This window comes from Cyprinus carpio, chromosome A17, assembly GCF_018340385.1.
Source record: "Cyprinus carpio isolate SPL01 chromosome A17, ASM1834038v1, whole genome shotgun sequence".
Classification (NCBI taxonomy): Eukaryota; Metazoa; Chordata; class Actinopteri; order Cypriniformes; family Cyprinidae; genus Cyprinus; species Cyprinus carpio.
In genome coordinates this window covers 9780948-9800823 of record NC_056588.1, presented here as the reverse complement: position 1 = coordinate 9800823, position 19876 = coordinate 9780948, and the positions used below count along the sequence as shown (strand labels likewise).

At 36.9% G+C, this 19876-nt stretch overlaps 1 protein-coding gene across 2 annotated transcripts in view; it reads right to left on the bottom strand.

Annotated features, from left to right (window-relative positions):
• Positions 1-7091: 7091 nt before the first annotated feature.
• The window catches only part of LOC109070483 (sodium/calcium exchanger 1-like), an 84721-nt gene continuing 71936 nt past the window's right edge, over positions 7092-19876 (bottom strand). For both annotated transcript variants that reach the window (XM_042773945.1, XM_019087055.2), the window contains exons 6-7: positions 17747-18022; positions 7092-11659 (exon numbers count right to left, since the gene is read on the bottom strand). In XM_042773945.1, coding sequence (XP_042629879.1) covers positions 11283-11659; positions 17747-18022 — 653 coding nt within the window. In that variant the 3' untranslated portion in view covers positions 7092-11282. The remainder of the gene's footprint in view (positions 11660-17746; positions 18023-19876) is intronic.

The following is a 19876-nucleotide window of genomic DNA, read 5'->3' as shown; positions in this document are numbered from 1 at the left end:
TTTGTCATCTATGACGTCAGTCGCAACCTACATTTAACTTGCTGGGCGTATTACTAAAAATAACTTATACTATTAAAAATAACCCTATGACCCATTATGTAGGCTATAAGATAGTGGTTGGAAAAAAAAATCTCCCAGCCTCAATACTAGTCATTGTGTATGTGTGTGTGTGTGTGTGTGTGTATTTCAGAATGTCACCACTGCGGGTCGCTATAAGCACACTATCTAAAAACAAACAAACAAAAAAACAATTTCTGCTAAGAATAACAGAGGGAATTGTTTTGCGGAGGTCTGGCTTGATTAGAGCAGTGGTTCTCAACTCCAGGCCTCGGGACCCACTGCTCTGCACATTTTGAATGTTTCTGAATCTGACACACTCAGTTCAGTTCATGGATCTCTCTCTTAATGAGCTGATGATCTGAATCAGGTGCGATAAATAAGGTAGACAAACAAAATGTGCAGAGCAGTGGGTCCCAAGGACTGGAGTTGAGAACCACTGGATTAGAGTATTATCTGTAAGGATAACATTTTAACAGAGTACCCAGAAAAGAATTTGGTTCAATTAGCTTTGACTAATAAGATTATATCTAATTAAAGTAGGTTTTTAAAAATGAGCACATGCTTAGGTGTACAGTAGTGTTCCACATGCAAAGTAGTGACAGAGCACAATCATGTTTTACTTGTAGAACAGTGACAGAGCACAATAGTGTTCTACAAGTAGAATAGGGACAGAGCAAAACAGTATTCTTTTAACAGTAGTGTGGGGGCATAGAGTTCCACAGATGCAGAGTAGTGACAGAGCAGAAGTGTAGAATAGTGACAGAGAACACTGGTGTTCTAACCTACATGTGAACAGTGACAGAGCAGAATAGTGTTCTAAAAATAGTGAATGTGTTCTACCTACAGAACAGTGACATAACAGAATAGTGACCAAGCAGAATAGTGTTCTATGTGGTAAACAGTGATAGAGCACAATTGTATAGAATAGTGACAAAATAGGGTTCTACCTATTAATTAGTGGCAGATCGGTATGTGTTCTATTTGCAGAATAGTGACACCGTCTCTACACCGTGCACGACCACATCGCACCATAACACCTTGAGGTTGTCTACATTTGATGTGCCAAAGTGAATGTTGCAATTCCAGTTATCCTTCGTGTCAGATGTAGTGTTGGCGTTTGTCAGAAATTGAACGGACCCTCAGTTTACTGTCGCTGACAGTACATTTAATGTAGAAAGAATCTCTGATTATAATAGGTTCTATTGACTTTTGTCACGCGGCTCATAGACACAGTGTGACAGAATAGTGCTTCATTTGTAGAATAATGATAGATCACAATAGTGTTCCATTTGCTGATAGTGACTGAGCATAGTAGTGATCTACTTAAAAAAACAGTGACAGAGCAGAATAGTGTTCTGCATGTAGAACAGTGATAGAACAGTATACTAGTGATCTATATACAGCACACTAGTGACCTATATATAGAATAGTGAAAGCTAAACCACATTTTGTGGTTAAAGAGGATCTCAGCATTAATGAGTAAACAGTTCCCTGATTGTCTCCAAGCTTATTTTATTATTCCATCTATGTTAATGTTGGCTTCACTTCATTGAGGTGAAGTATTAGATGTATCCATGTAGAAAGAGAACATTAATACACTTCTTGGAAAGCGGCAACCAGAATAATTAGCTGCTCACTATGTACTAAATGCCCCATTGTTTAAAATGACAGGCCATGGTGTGATATACAGCCTTGCAATGGCCAGTTTTCGTTTCTGATATGGTCCGTTAAACAACAGAGGGCTCAAGAAGAGGGGCAACCTAAATGAAAAGAGAGTGGCTACTGTTACTCTTGTGATAATTCAATTTTGCACTTAAGTAGGGCTAATTACTGAACAAAAATGAACATATCTCCAATCATGTCTTATTTATGTGTTTTCTTAATATTTTTTATTCACCGAATAATGAGAGCGGGAAAAAGTTACTGCAGAGAATCTATATTAGCGCAATACATCCTGACCATAACAGTGAATTACACATCAAATTGTATAAATTAATTAAATGTAATAAATAAATAATTTGAGAATTGCTGTTGGCTAAAATGTTTTTTTTTTCTTCAGTGTCTAATTCATTAAAAAAGAAGCAGTGGATCGAGAAAGTTTATTTGAAATCAAAGTTTGTGGTCTTACATCTTTAATATTGTAAGCTGATGTAATGGATGGTAATAATAAAATTATGTTAATGATGATGTTAATGAGACAGAATTAGTATTTATCATGATGTAAACATATGTTTTGTTTCATGGTTATCAAAACTTTCTCCCAACAAAAAAGAAGTTATTAAACTTAGAGTACATGGTACACAAAATATACACCCTCACCAGACACTTACACTTGCAGTGTTCAAAGTCCTGAAAAAGTTTTTTTTTTTTTTTTTTTTAGTTATGTGTTATAGCCACCTAAGCAAAGAACTGAACCATGATTGGGAACGGTGTCTCCCCACAACAAATAAACTATAAGTAAATTGCTTGATGCTGCTGTGTGAGATGCAAGGAAACAATTATTGGACAATTAGACATTTAGAAAAGAATTATATTTAGAGATGATTTTGAGAGTGTCATAAAAAGGTGCTGCATTTTCGAATAGTTTCAGGCATGCTCAGAGCTGAGATATCCTCTGGAATGAAATAAAACCTGTTGTTATTAGCATAAGTGGATAAGGACACTTCGTTTCTATTACTTCCATTTGCAATTAAAATTCCTTTGAGGTCCCTCCACAGACTGCATAAAGTGTCTCAATAACAAGCTGAATAATTGCCCAGAAAGAGTAAAACCTTGTCCAATACCTCTTAAAATATAATGAATAATTATAAAATCACAACTGCTTAAGAAAATAACAACACAGTATAAAACATAAAAACATTGCTATTTTGTTTCGAGGCCAGAATGCTTTAAACTATTCAGGATTAGCGTTTTGCATGAGTGTATGTGTCATCTTTGCTGCTAACATTTATAGGTTGAGCACAAGTCACTGTGTCTGGCCCTCTAACATTGTGTGGAACATTCACACACACTCTAAAGGACTCAGGGACCACTGCTCTGCCATTTATGTGACATTTAAAACTCTTTATGCGGTCCAAGACATCCTATCTGAATGATATTTGTTTAGTAATGCACACATTCAAGCACAACACAATACTGAATGGCTTGTGTTATTATTCAACATCATCTCTGCTGATTCATTCAAATGCCAAATAATTGAGGAAAAGCTCTTTAAAGCTGAAAGATAATAGTAAATGAGAGAAAAAAAGAGAATGAATGTAATAAAATGATGTGTCTGCTCGCTGGCAGATGCTCTCTCATAAAGAGCATTTTGGTCTGAAAACAGCTGATTATGTTTGATTCTGACATAAATGCTTCCCATCAGACCATTTTAAACTTTAATGAAAAGCATTTAGGCAGACTTTGTGGATGTGTGCGTGTCGTAAATATTTGGAATATTCTGCCTCTCATACAGCAGCATTTGGCCTAAATTGTATGTAGTGTTTGGCCTAAACACTACATACAAATTCTGTAGGTTTTTGAAACATATGAGACATAAGAGCAGAAACACAGCTGACACTTGTGTGTGCTGGATGATGGATGAATCTATGTGACTAATATGAAGTTCTACAGTCTTTAATCTGTCCTCCTATCACATACGTTACACTGCAGTGCATTTCACACCAGCTAAAGCTGATGGAAACCCAATGGAAAGCCTCAGGGGCTTCCCAGGTTTTCACAAGAGGCCAGACGCACTGTGTGTTTCAAATACAGGTGCTTCTCAAATGCAAGGCTGCATCCAAGTGTCTTATTTGGTGTGCTTCTGAATTTAGCATTATGTGATTGATTTACAACGAAACAAAACAATGCCTTCATTTTTGAAAGCATTTTTTTTTTGTCTTGAATTTAATAATGAAATTGTATGAGCTCAGTGCTCAAAATTTGCCAGTCAATTTTTGTGAATTCTAAAGTGTGCAAAGGATTGTGGGTAATTGGTGGACGCAAAGGATATTTTGATGCATCCTTTAAAACATGCCTACAGAAGGCTGCCTTCCAAGGCTCCCTTAAATTAAGACAGCCTTCAACCAGGTGATGCAGCTTTAATAGAATGCAGACTTCCAATTGAGAAGCAACCTCCCTGTGTCTAAATATGCCTACTTCCATACTATATAGGCAAAAAGCATATGTGAAAACCTGACAACAGTATGTAAAGAATAGTTTGTCCAAACTCATAGTATTTGAGAAACAGTAGATAAAAAGAACCCGAATGGAATACCACCTCACTTGTTTACTCACCTTCATGTAGTTCTAAACTGTAGAACCTTATGTGGAACATAAAATTAGGTATTTTGATAATAATTGGCTCTGCTCCTTCACAAACAATAAAAGTGTGACTAAAAAAAAAATTAATAAATGTTGGAACAACATTAGGGTGAGTAAATGTTCTTTTAAAGAATAATAATCATTTGTTCTTTGCATTCGCAGTATTAAAATTCAGAAGTTGCAATGAGCATGAATAGTTTAATCAAAGCATTCTCACTCACAGGTGTCAAATGCCTGCCCTGCACTACCTTCTTAGAAGGATAGTCCACCCAGAAATAAAAATTATTTTCTCACCCTCATGCTTTACTTTTTTTTTTTTTTTTTTTTTTACAGATGAACACAAAGAACTTTACAAATATAATCCAGGTCATGAATATGACCCATCACTTCTGGCCACTGTCGTGTTTGACGTAAACATTAGCATGTTGTGAAACTTGTGGGAGAAGTGATGGGGGCTTTCTTGTTTCCTTAAACGATGTATTTCCTGTATTGTAAGAGTTCAAAAACGCAATGATTGATTAACCAATGGAACACACTTACAACATAGTGTAAACATGCAAATAAAGTTTTTACAGAACTTTATTTACACATTTTGTACATATAATACTTTACACTTCAAAATAAACTTTTCTGTTCAGTAATCCCTGTGAACAGCAATTTAATTGTGGTGCTTCTTATTAAATTATCAAAAGCAGTTGCAAATGTTTTACAAAATACGCATACCCATCTCCATAGTAAAAAAATGTGCAACACTTTACATTTTATACAAATTATGTGATACCTAATTAAAATAAGTTAAGCTGCAAAGGGCATCAGGACTCCTCAACGTGATGAATGACACGCTTAGCCCTAAAGTGGCATTAGAGTGTTGATTTAAAAGGATGTGTTAAAGGCACTGAGCTTTTCAGACCTGGGATGGTCTTGCACACTTACTTCCTGTCACATCCATGCACTCTCAAGATTCCGGAGACCGCAAATGTAGGCATTGGGAAAGGCTCATAGGCCTCTGTGACTGTGCATCTGTGTCACTTCTAACTAACTCAGCTGCTGGATCACTATTGTGGTCAGTTGTTCTGTAATGCTAGGAGCTGAGCAAAGGTGAGAAGAGGTAGAACCACATGCAAGCGGAGTTCATTAACAAATGAAAAGACTAACAAGACACAGGAACACAAGAGAACAGGAAACCATGAGCTGGTAACAAGAAACACACACATCTACAGGGAACACAACAACTGACAGACAAGAACTGAAACACAAGGGTATATATACACAGAGAAACAAGTTAGCAAGGGGGGAGGGGCCAATGAAACACCATGGCAACACATAGGGGTAACTAGAGCAACAAACAAGGGAGCAGAGGAATTTAAAAGTCCTTTAACACAAGAAGGAAACACAAGACTAGGGTTGTGACAGAAAGCCCCTTCTATGCCTTAGTTCAATAGAAGTTGGTATTTTGTATCATATTGTTCATGCAGAACTGAAGGATGAATCTGTGTGCCCTCTTACAATTATATTCAGTCAGTAAAGCCTTGTTTCCTTCTGTCTTCTTTATTAGTGGCATGAGAGAATTGACAAGTGAAACTTTTGAATTCCATCTGTTTCTGAAGGCTGTTTTCCACAGACAATGTGAGTCCAAGTTTAATTTGACCAGAACTCATTACCTGAACTACAAATGGAATCATGGATTGATTTGTGTTCTTTGCACAAAAAGCTTTCAAGATGAAATTAATGGACTTACCCATGGTTGCCCAACAATGACCCTTTTCACAACTGAGAGAATAATAGGAGGCAAAAAATATTATTATGTTATTGATTATGCAACATGAAATCTCTGTATTTTTTTGTAAGACAGACACATACTCTACATCACATTCAAACTCACCTGTACTCTACAATGTCCTGGATACTGAAAAGCGATAGTGCATTCAAGGTACATATTTATATAATTATTACCATACAGCAAATTTATAGTTACAACTCCATTAACTGTCAAATAGATCAGTTCTCTTTCTCACATGTAACAATGAGAAGTCAGGTTCATTTTAGCAAATAAGTTTGTTAATATGGTTTTTGTTAATAAAACTGATCAAACGATTCTCTGATTCATTTTAAGCCTTGCATCTGTTTTGTTGAAGCTATAAATGGGTTGCTATATTTTTGACCATAATTTAGTTTATGCCATCACTAAAATGTGTTTCTGTCAGATAAATGATCGACTGCATCATCTTGAAGTTTATATATTTATATTGCCCCCTTAAATGCACATGGAGTCATTTTTCATCCACTTAAACAATGTGAAATGAATTTACATTTATGACATTGTGGTGAAATTTCTTAGAAAAACTGTCCACTGCCCATTGTCAGTAGCGATGCATGAATCACAACTCAGTTGCAAGCTAATTGCTAATCTGTGTGACCTTTTCTCCCTCAAGCATAACAGCATGGATTTCTATTGAAATTACTAAATTTCGCCTGCAAAATTTTGCAGAGGTAAATATGGCCACACATAAGGTCATGATCATCATCAAAAAAAAAAACAAAAAAAAACTAAAAGCACCTTTAAATCATGTAGTTAATTAATATTTGTTAGTAACTACCTTGAATTATGCATCTTGGCAGTTTCCACAACACCATTAAAGATGACACCCCCTGTCTGCTGGACATCAGTGTGTGTGTGTGTGTGTGTGCTTATTCAGAACCACAATCATAAAAAGAGACACTGCATCCACTTGGCTCTAAACAGGATATCCCAAACTTTATTTCCTGTGTAGAGGTGTACTAGGGGAGCAATCACAGTTAGTGGACGTCCATCTTATTAGATTGAGTGCAACACAAAAATAAATCAAAACAATCTCATATTTAATTATTCAGATTGAAATTAAAACAACCTAACAATCAAAACAAAACAGCATGAAATAAAGCGAAAAGGGCAAGAGAGAAAGAAGAGATAAGAGAGAGAGAGAAGGAAAATAGAGTCAGCTTTAATAAGCTCATGACAAGAGGACTGAGTAAGACACACTATGCCACAAGGCCACACACACTTGCATTAACATGATTCTCAGCGTTATCTTACAGTGATCAAACACACACAATTATTTGAGCCACTCGATCTGTACAAGACAGATAAGATAATAAAACTTACAGCCTTCATTTAGACAGCTATTATGTTACATACAATACATTCAATCCTGCTTTGGCATGAGAGCTTTCTGCCATGTTGTTTACACTGCAAAAAAAAAAAACAGTGTTTTGTCTTGTTTTCCTGTATAAATATTCTCTTATTAGATTTATGCTTGAAACAACAACCAAAAATAATTTGAGATGTATTCTTTGAAAAACAAGTCTAAATATCATACATAAATCTATCTTGATTTATAGATTTTTAGGTATTTCTTACAAGAAAACAAGACAAAATGACTAGTTGGGACCAATATTCTCTGTGATTATGCAAACCTTTATACATGCTCTAAATTTATACACTAAAAATAAGTGAAATGTAGTCATTTTACACACATACACGCACTGTTCAGGAATACCAGGAACATCTTTACACATATACACTGCGATTGTTTACAACATACAGCCTACATAATTTCACCGGACACATTTATGCAAGATGCTAGTGAGGCCTTGGATTGGAGAGTTAGAGGAGAGAGAGAGAGTAATAGAGCGAGGGGGAGGAGGAAATAATATTATCAAAGATTAGTATTAAACCCCTGAAAGACTAGAGTCCATCTGAGCAGTGAGGAAGAGAGAGGGGAATTAGGAATATAAGACATACACAAGGCAAACCCTGACGCTTCACACACATTCTCCTAATGTTTTACAGACATTTCCCAGATGGTTTACAGACTCAGAGCAGATAAATAACGGATTATATGTTCCTTTAATTCTTACAGATATCACAGGCTGCTCCAGACTGACCAAACAAACACACAAACACACACTTGCGCACTCACACTGCTCAGCGAAGAAACTAGAACAAAACAAGCTCTATGCAACAATCAATCCAAAAGGCAATATTTGTCATTCTGAAGTCTCAAATAAATATGTTGCATTCTCTCTGTGATAATGGCAGAGCGATGACTCTGTCTTCATTTTACTGTACAGTATATACATACACACCTAAACGCTTAATTGATAAAATATTTCATACTGTTAAATAATACGACCATTGCAACAACCAAACAAAGGGCCTTGATATACTGCTTTCTTCGTTTGGACATGTGCTCCTGCACCAAACGACAGATACTGCCTTTTTAATATACATGTGCAAGTAAAAAAAAAAATGAAATGCATTCAAATGAAACTTACGGACAGGAAAATCAAATGAACAAGCAAACAAAACAAAATATATAGAATATCTATACAGCTTTCAAACCTCTGTCGACTACATTAATGAAGGTGATTCTGCGTACTATATACAGACAGGTTAGCATCCATGCATTGTCAACACGAAGCACATTAACATTCCAAATATGGACATGGCAAACAAGGGGGCGGGGTAAGGGGAGGGGTTAGGTTCCACAGGGGGGCGGTTCCAATGCAGCCACGCCCTGATTTACAGACCACAGAGCATAGACGCACAATTGCTGTCCCCTGCTCTGCCAAAGCAAATACATATACAGAATAAACCGTAGAGACAGTTTGAACGCCCCGTACGGAGAGGCGCACCTGCGGTCAGTTGGTGTGACGGCTAGCGAGCCGTGAAAGTCTTCTCGGCAGAACTTGGTATGGCTGTAATTCACATGGTTTCACCAACTTCACTCCAACTTCATCTGTTTGTTTATTGGTTAAATAGATATTAGGCTTCAGGAAAAAGTCTTTTTTTTTATTTGTTGTTGGTTTTGTCCTTCTTTGTTTGTAGTGTCTTTCTTGTGTATCTCAGAATTAGCAAGCAACAGCGGATCATCTTCATCAGGGATTAAAGGTCATCATCAAAGGTTTCCTACAGAAATGCCCTGGAGCTGGTACAATATAGTTTCCTTTCATTAAAAATGTAAAACAAAATAAAATGAACACAACAAGAAATAAAAATTAAACTGCTATTCAAGCTAAACCTTTCTTCTCTTTCAAAATCAAGCTACTGAAACTTCAAACCCCAACAAAGAATCCCTTTAAAAGCACGCTTTCATTACAAGAAAAGGTTTTCAGATGCAGTAAAAGAGCTGTAGGCTGGATCCCTTCAGTACAAACACCTATAAGAAATGTCACCAAGGCCTCTTTATCCTTGCAAGGACATTTTTGGTGTGGGTAAAAAAACGTAAGATTCGAAATAGAAAACCCACTTCAGGGGCTGTGTGGCACACTGCAGTTCTCCATTAGAAAGATTTTCCCTTTGGCAAATTTGGCGCAAACTACACAATAGATAGAGTCCAAAATAACTAAATCCGAACTACTGTGCTCAGTAAATTTTTACTTCCCTATTAAGCCTGGAAATCAAACTTTGGAGAGTGAAAAATCCTGCAATTGCATTTTCAAAATGAAAACTGAGCTATGTTTTTTTTTTTCAGTTCGTTTGTGTTAAACCATCCTATCCTGAAGGTGTTTAGAGTCAAATTCAGATTAGTTCTAAAATTTCTGCTTTTAAAATCGACCTACGTCTAAAACCGTGACTACTCTATGAGCTTTACCTTACAGCTCCATATGCAGTGAATCTACACAGTACAAAGAAGCAATCTCAGCAGGGTTGGAGGGAAAGTGTGCCCTCGTAAACGCCACGTAGATGAGTGACTGACTGTACCTGTATGAGCAAGTCAATCAAGCAAAAGACTACCAATTATACATGCTTGCATGTGTAAGACTGTAAATTGTGTGTCTGAGAACAAATCGCTGAAATAATGGCCACTGTTTTTGCGTGGGTCCGTAAATGTATGCGTGTAGGTTTGGACAGAAAGTAACAGTCATAATTGTAAACTCTCAATGTGATGTTAGCAAAAGCATGTCACATGCTGGATTATCTTCACTAGATTGACCTCACACATCGTTCATCGATTGCATAAATTAATAATCTAATCAGTAACAAACTGCGGTATATTTATATTAGAAAATTCAGAATGTTCCTTAACCCGAGCTCTTCAATAGCACTTTACGATCTTTGAGGACGTCAGATCAAGGCTTTTAAATCAAAGTCTTGCACTAGTGCATCTCTGGTCTCTAAAGCTTCAGTGCTGGGAGAGATCAGAGCTGGCGTACTGCACTCTCCTTATTGTTATTCTCTTTCTGAACTGGAATGAACTGCACCAGTGCAAGAGCAGGATAAAAACTGGCCTTCACGGGAACTAGAAGCTGCTCAAGAACAACAAAAGTTGTTTAGGAGGATGTCCGAGCTGTACACGAATGGCAAAGGTTGACCCCTTTCAGTTAGGACCACTCCGATTACATTATTTGTAAACACATAAAGTAATGTGTCTGAAAAATCACCCAAGCAAAATTACAGTACCGCTCGGTCAACATTAAGATAACAAACCTATAACACAAAGCCACATTATCCAGAGTTCCATGGCACTATGAAGGGAGCTTACAGATTCCACAGTCCCACGTGGCTTTTATACTGGTTTATGTTTAAAAAAGCACATCTACAGTAGTTAAAGGTAGCAATAGTAGCTTTTCATAGTCTAGATTTGATGTTTGAACACTGTGGTCACACCCCGTCCAATCAGATGCAGTCACACAACAACCAGAGGAAGATGATGATGAAGGAGTGTTGAGAGAACAGAAGAACAGGCCGATGGTCTGCGGAAAACGATTATCCACATGAACCCGAAACCGAGTCCTCCGCTGTTGCCTTCCTCTGCTGTCTTTAGTTTTTTCCCTTTAGTCTTTGCGGATTTTCCACAGAATGTATGTTGTGTGTGTGTCACTGTGTAAAGGTGTGTGGTTCTGCATGTATATGCATGTGTGAGCGCTTGTATGTGTGTTTAGAAGCCCTTGATGTGGCAGTAAGCCTCCAGAGAGGAGAACAGGATGTAGAGGAGCCAGAGGCTGACGAATAGCATGGTGGTCAGCGTTTTAGCAGTCCGCGAACCCCCCAGCTCGCCGCCGATGTCGGGCCGGCGACGGTACATGAGCACTGCCACGCAGATAAAGGCGAAAATGGTGAAGAGGGTGACAGAGAAGGCCAGGCTACCCGGGTCCACCCTGAAATCGTTGCCCTTTGAGTTGTGGTAGATGGCGGCGATGGACCAGGCCACTCCGATGCCCAAGAAGACGTTCACTGCATTGCTGCCCGTCACATTTCCAATGGACGCGTCGGCATACTGATCCTGTATTGCTGCCACTTTACTGGCAAAGGTGTCTGAGAAGAAGATGACAGGAGAAAAAACAGAAAGAAACGAGATAGAGGAGAAAGAGAGGTGTTAATACACTTCTGTCAATAGTTATCATGATTCATAAACATTCTGGTAGATTAATAAAAATAGGAACTTAAAAAATTAATAAACAAACAAATAAAATCTCTTTAAATGAATAAAAAAAAATGCATGCATTTATTTATTTTAATTGATTTTGAAAGATTTAGAACATTTCTGGGGACAATTTTTGCCCCAAAAGGACAACTAAGTAAACCATAAATCATAAAGAGCATTAATGTACTGTAACTAGAATACATAGATGAGTGACTAAGTGTTTCTGAGCAAGTTCATCAAGCAATATTTCATAAATATTCTATCATTATTTAATAAATATTGTGACAGTTTAATAATGTAAATTACAAATTATACTCGTAAAATAAATAATCAAAGTTTTTAAAAATGAAGAATATTTATGTCTGTATGTATTTTGCCATGAATCACAAAAAGCATTAACGTTACAAAAATGCATAAATGTAACAACATTTTATGAGGTTTATGCTTAAAACAAGAATGAAAAATAATAATAATAAAAAAAATCTAAATAAATTTTTTGAAAACAAGTAATTAAAATATATTAAATTATCATCAAGTAATTAAAATAAACAAATAATTGAAATAGTTTTACTTTGTCTAAATATGTTTAGATATTTTTTTCCCCATAAAATAAAACAAAAATAATAGTTGAGAAAACTCGTATTCATTTTTTTTTTTTTTTTTTTCGCAGAGCACACATAAGTATATGCACACACAGTACTCAGCTTCTCTCTCTCACTTGTCTCTCCTTTTTTGGTGAGGATGTAATTTTGTACTAACAGCCTGGTTAACCTCTGATTTGAGTTGAAATCAAAGGGCTGTCTGCTGTTTAAACAGTGTGGTTTCTCTTGCTCAGAGACAGCTGCATGCTAACAGGGTGATCTACTGTAGATAGCTGAGAAACCATGAGGATGCTGATTGTGCGTTCTGTCTGGAAAGACCTATAAATAATCCTAGATGCACATAAACTCCCTTTCTAACTCTTTATTCCTCTCTGTCTCTTTTAATCTTCCTCTCTCTCTTTCGTTATACTAATATAGTGCATAACACATAACTCTGCTGAACTGCTCTGGATATGTTGATATTACTCTTTGCTGCCTGTGGTCACAAAGAACCATTATCCTGATTTAAAGGTCTCGCTACCCTGTGGATATACACTTTAATATTCACACATTCATATTTACATATTTGTGTTCCTGTAGTGCATCTCAAGTGAAAAAATATCCAAAAATATTTTATCACTGAACATTACATCAAACCAAAAAAAACAAAACAAACAAAAAAAAAAAAACCCCGAAAAGGGGTTATTTTAAATAGTAATAATGTTTCACAATTTTTATTCAAACTGTATTTTTGATCAAATAAATACAGCTTCAGTAAGCAGAAGAAACTAATTTCAAAATATGATTAATATGCAATTTTATTATACATAATGTAATGTAGTGTGCTTTTTGTTTTGTTTTTTTGCAAAAAAAAATTTCAAGAGCTTAAGGAGGTGTTTTAACATCATCATGAGGCATTTTTCTGCGTTCCCACAAAAATTTATCATTTTTGAGTCCAAGGATGTGAGCAGCTCAAAGTTGTCATCTCGTAATTATGGTAATTTCAGCACCACATGACTGCAGCACTCAACATCTGTCTAAAAGTGAAGGTTAGAAACTTTCCCTGCAAATCTGACAAAGTATCTGAGAGCAACATCAACCATTTAAAGCCTTAAGAGACCAAAATTGACTCAACAACATCTCAAAGACTTATGAAGTATTATGAAGTCAAAGCTGGGTTTACTGTAAAATAACATTTTCCTTCTCGTTGTTCATCACTGTCCTGTTATGTTGCTGTAAACAACAGCATGGATGGAGCTGTTTCCATGGCATTACCATGGAAATTCTCAGTTAAGGCTCAGCTAACACCTAGTCTGGTGTAAAGTCCTGCCAAAGAGCCTGGCAGCGTGCGGATGACAACTGCTGCTAATGTGGGTGTCATGGCGATGAAAAGCTTCATCCCAGAAAGACGCTCGGGAGCAGTTAATCATTACGAAGACTGTTACAGACTTTGAAACTGTTATAAACCTCAAACTGCTTACATTTGCACATGGACACAAATTTGTATTTAAAAAAAAAGACCACACATTTAGTTTAAATGAGTATTCTGTGGCTCAGCCAAACAGCCGATGTATAAATACTAAATAACATTTAAACCAGAGAGAAAAATTATTATAATTAACCTTTTATATCACCACACATAAGTGGGACATCATTCAGAAGATGCATGTCAGTCATCAAAGCCATTTCCATTTTAAATTAATTGAGCAAATTATTAATTCAAGAGTTCATTCTGAATCTAAAGGCTTTGTATTCTGTTTAAAGTGCCCCTATTATGCCATTTCGAATATTGTCTTTCTGCAGTATGTAATGTAGCTTTCTATGAATGTAAACGATCTGCAAAGTTGTGAAGCCGACAGTACACAGTAAATAGTTATTGTCTCTCTCTCTCTCAAAAAAAAAAAAAAAAAAGAATCGACTCTGAATCACCTAAAAGAGTCATCAGGAATTCGAATCCCACTTCCGTGATGGCTACACTACACGGAGTAACACATTTGAAAAATGCACGCTTATGTTCTATGTTGGCTGGCCGCGAACAACTTAAACACTGTATCTTGTTTGTGTGATTAACATCATGTCGAGAAGATGCTGTGAAAGAAAATTTGTTTTATTTTCACTTCTGAAAGATGAGTCAGTTGTTGACATTCATTGTTCCAATGATACTACAGCAGTACAACCCCAATCTTTTTTGTGTTCCCATCATTTTACTGACGACTGCTTCTCTAATCTCAGGGGCTTGGGCTTGAATTTATAAGGTAAAATCGATACCATCTTTTCTCTCTATTCATTCTCTCTGTAGCTGTTATTCAGTTATGGCAATTGGTGTTTCGTTTCCAACACGCGCTGTAAAGTTTGTAGTACAGTAGACGAAAAACAATCTGACCAATTAGAACAGAATAGGCTCACGGAAAGCAGGGGTTTAGGGAGACTGACTCTTCAAACTGCTTTGTACGAATCGTTTAAGAATCATTGAGAAATTCAGTGAAATTAAATGTATATTTTGAGAAAATGTGTTTTTGACCTTGCATGCATGTAAACCTGTTTTAGGAGCCTCCTGAAACGATATTAGGATCCTTAAAAATGGCATAATAGGGGCACTTTAAAAGCACTGGTGAAAAGCTGCCTTATCAGTCAGCATACATTTCCTTCGCATGGTTTCTGGCCGCTCGCTTAGCTATTTGGAAGTTCAGTTGTTTTCTCGGTACTCAATACAGCTTTCATCTCTCAATAAAGATTGACACATGCTAACTGCTCTATAACTCCCCGTTCAGTTTGCAATGTGCAGCATTTGTCATTTTGTCAAACTGTGCAGAAAAACAATCAATGGATGTGGTTGTAAACCCTTCACTAGAATGGTTTTTAAAGTTTGCTTCATTTACCTTACTATTGACTTCGATTTTTGACCGGTTACTAGTTAAATGTGTAAGTGCCCCATTGTTTTTGGAACCTGAACCAGACTTAAACACACACACACACACACACACACACACACACACACACACACACACACACACACACACACACACACACACACAGATGTAAGCAGGTAATAAGTTAGCAAAGTGTCTAAAGACCTACAGAGATAAAAGCCGCTTGGATGTAATTTTCTTCTAAAACAAAAAACCACTACAGCACTTCTCTAAACAACTGTAATAATTCCAATAAGGCTGTCACGATATTAGATTTTCACTACACGATTATCTTGGTGAATGAATTCAACATTATTATAACAGTATTAACATGACATCCTTTTTTGATGGCAGGCCTATTTCATTTTTTAAACGCCATGCTTATTGCCAATACAGGTAAATTGCGGAACCCCTATTAACATGATATCAATATTACATTTTTTTTAAGTATCACAGTTATCATCAAAACTGGTATACTGCGACACTACTCACTTCCACATATAGTTTTGCATAAATGCAGAGAAATGGATTTGTTACCAGAACAATATAGACATTTATTATAAAAGAGTTATGAAATGCTAAAAGTGATTTAAATAAATATGAAAAATGGGACACTGTTTACGGAAGTTCTTCAATATTAGTTTTTACACAAACTGTGCTACTCAATCAATATTTAATTAAAGGGATACTCCACCCCACAATTAAAATTTTGTCAGTCACTTACCCCCATGTCGTTTCAAACCCGTAAAAGCTTAGTTCATCTTCGGAACACAATTTAAGATATTATGGATGAAAACCTGGAGGCTTGTGACTGTCCCATTAACTGCCAAGTAAATTACACTGTCAAGGTCCAGAAAAGGATGAAAGACATTTTCAGAATAGTCCATCTGCCATCAGTGGTTCAACTGTAATGTTATGAAGCAACGAGAATACTTTTTGTAAGCAAAGAAAACAAAAATAACGACTTTATTCAACAATTCCTTTGTCAATAGTCTCCTCTGTGTCTCTCCATGTCACAGTATGCTGCATATGCTCTTCTGTATCATCCGCGCCACAAGGATGCGCTGTTTCTACGTGTATTTAGCTTTGATTTGAAAGAAAACAGTGCATCCTTGTGGCGTGGCTGATACAGAAGAGCATACGTAGCATACGGTGATGTGGAGAGACACAGAGGAGAGGAATTATTGAATAAAGTTGTTATTTTTGTTTTCCTCGCATACAGAAAGTATTGTCGTCGATTCACAACGTTATGGTTGAACCACTGATGGCAGATGTACTATTCTGACGATGTCTTTCATACTTTTCTGGACCTTGACAGTATATTTTACTTGACAGTCAATGGGACAGTTACAAGCCTCCCGGTTTTCATCCAAAATATCTTAAACTGTGTTCTGAAGATGAACTAAGCTTTTAACGGTTTGGAACGACATGGGGGTAAGTGATTAATGACAAAATTATCATTTTGGGGTGGAGTATCCCTTTAATGAAAAAAAGATCTTCTGAAGGAAAGTTATCCTTTTGTTAAAGAGACAGTTCACCCAAAATGTTTAATTCTGTCACAATTTACTCAACCTTATGTTGTTTCATATCTTTATTACTTTTTTATTCTGTTAAACACAAAGATATTATTTGTTTCCATACAATGAATGTCAGTGGGGTCCATTGTTGTTTTGGACTTCATTGACTTTTATTGTATATGGACAAACAATGTTATTCAAAGAATATTCTTTTGTGTTGAACAGAGTAAAGAAAGTCACACAGGTTTGGACTGACATGAGAGTGAATAAATAATGACAATAATATAATTTTTTGGGTGAACTGTTCTTTTGAGGATGTTTCGAAAATAAAAAAAACTAATTAAGAAAATGATGTCCTTTTGTGTGCATGACATTGTCCATGTACATTATGATGTCTTTTACAAGCAAGATGCAAATGCAAGAAAATGATTTTCTGCAGTGAGATGAGAAGAGCAAAAGAGCGAGAAATGGTGTGAAAAAAAATGAAAAGAAATGGTGTGAGTGAGGTAAAGAGGGAGAGGGGAATGCTTCTGCTTTCTGCCCTCTCAGCATTTTCTCTATGAGCAGTCCAGTGTGTCTGGAATACTAAACATGGTGAACATGCACTGCTCTTCCAGCAGACCCAATCTCTTTAACGGCTGTGTGTGTGTGTTCTGTACATGAACATAGCAGTATGTGTGTGTGTGTGTGTCTCTCCTGTTTTAAATAACAGTTATCATGACTGATGAAAGTAATATTTGGAGTTGCAATGTAGCAAGGAGCTTTACTCTGCATAATTATATGATATATCATAATCATAGCCCAGCACACACACACACACACACACACACACACACACACACACACACACTAGCGCTTAGATATCCTCATTTTATGATAAATGACTTTATGTAAATACAAACATTGGTGGCTGAAACACAAAAATCAGAGGCGCATATGTTTTTTGTAACCCACTGTCCTCTCTCACTCACCTGGGACTGAAGTTCCCAGTGCCACGAACACCACTGCTGTGACGGAGTCTTTGAGTCCGATGGTGCAGCCGAAGTGCGATGCCAGGTCTCCGATGAAAGCCGTCAGGACGCCAATCATAATGATTGACACCACAAAACATGCCCACCCGTTCCAGTAGTCGGTGGGCGGGACAAAGGCAAAGAGAACTTTCCAGAAGACAGTGAGGAAATGCATGACGTAATCAAAGCAGGACGGGAGCTTCTCCTCTCCGCATTCTTCATCATCATCATCCTCACCTGCAGAAAGATAATGAGGCATAATTAAATATGACCTTATAGAAGGTTAATAAACCCCTTAGTACTGAAATTTGGCACATGACTTGTCCTGTACCATTAGTGCTACAGAAATGAATGATATCTCAATGTTACACTTTATTTTGATCATCCACTTTAGACATTCTACTAACTATAAGTAACTTTGTAACTTCATGTCAACTAACTTTCATTAGACTATCAGCAGAATATTAATAGACTGTTTGGTTAGTACAATAAGTTGACATGTACTTGCAGAGTTACTTAACGTTAGTAGAATATCTGTTGCTGGACCAACAAAATAAAGTGCTAGCAAATAGTAGGCAGACCGTATACTAATATTCTAATATGTGGTAGTTGACATGTAGTTGCAAAGTTGCTTAGTCAGCAGAATAACTAAAGTTGACTTTCAAAAAAAAGAAAAAAAAAGTGTTATTTATCTCAATTTTGCAACTTTTCTAAGCAAACTGACCTACAATGTTCACATGGCAGGCAATAAAACAAGCAAAAAATATCAGATATACATTGAAGCAGGGACCCGACCCATTTCTAGGGACCAGAGTGGCCTGTTTTCACTTGGGCTAATAAGAAACCACCTAACAACCATCCATAACAATCTAGCAACCACCTGGGAACAACCCAGAATACCACAGCAACCCACGAGAACACCGTTGCAACTGCATAGGAATGTATCTAAAAATCACTCAGAACTAGCCAGAAGACCTTAGCAACCCCCATCAACCACCCAGAACATCAACATCCTATCAGCTGTATAGGACTGCACTTAAAATCACTCAGAAGACCTTAGCAACCACACAACAGCAACCTGGCAACTGTAGCAGTGAGTTTTGCACAGACTATGCACCACTTTTCTTCAGAAAATATTAAAAATATATATTTTGTACCTAAACGCCACATACCAGGTCAGTCTTCATGGCACTATAGCTGAAACCTTCTCTCTCTCTCTCTCTCTCTCTCTCACACACACACACACACACACACACACACACACACACACACACACACACACACACACACACACACAGACAGCCTTTATTGTTATGTAGAGCACACAGCGTACGTGTGTGTGTTCAGGAAGGTTGTAATCTGTTTGATATTCTGTTGGTGCTGCGTTTCCTTGAGAGCGTAAAGAGAGCAGCTTCCAGGCACCCACGCAGTGCTCTCTTGACAGGTGAGGCTGTTCCTTTAAAGTGTGATTAGATGCTACAGGATGTTCAGAAATCTCGCCTATTCACAGCAGCAACTGACAGCAAACATTTTCAAGTCAGTGGATTTAGTTTCGCTAAGACATTCATTCTGTTCACAGACAAAAACCTGATTGCACACTGTGATTAAAAGGATTATTGATAAAGTAGATGCTTAGGCTGGAATACACACACACGCTTAGAGAGAACATTCACACACTGATCTTTAAAAAAGGTATCAAATAGAAACCATGATTAATAACCTCAAATTCAAAAAGATTCAAAAAGACTGAATGATTGTGAGTCGCATTTAAAGATTCAAACAGAAATGCCAGCTGATCTACACGAGTGTATATGTTTCATCACAGCCCAAGAGTATTTGAAGGTCACAATGATGTCTGCTGTCACTGCAGCATGTGTGTAAATATGCACACATCTGTGCTACAGAGACAGAGAAGGTCAATGTGATGCTTTATGTGCTGTCCATCAGTGTGTCTGAAGGGAGTAAACGCCTCATAAAAGAGCATCAGTTTGCTTTCAGACCACAGTCTCCGTAGTGTCATTGACAATGCAATAAAAAACAACCTTTAAATGAGATCAATTGACTTGCAAAGTTGTGTAAGATACTGTTTTA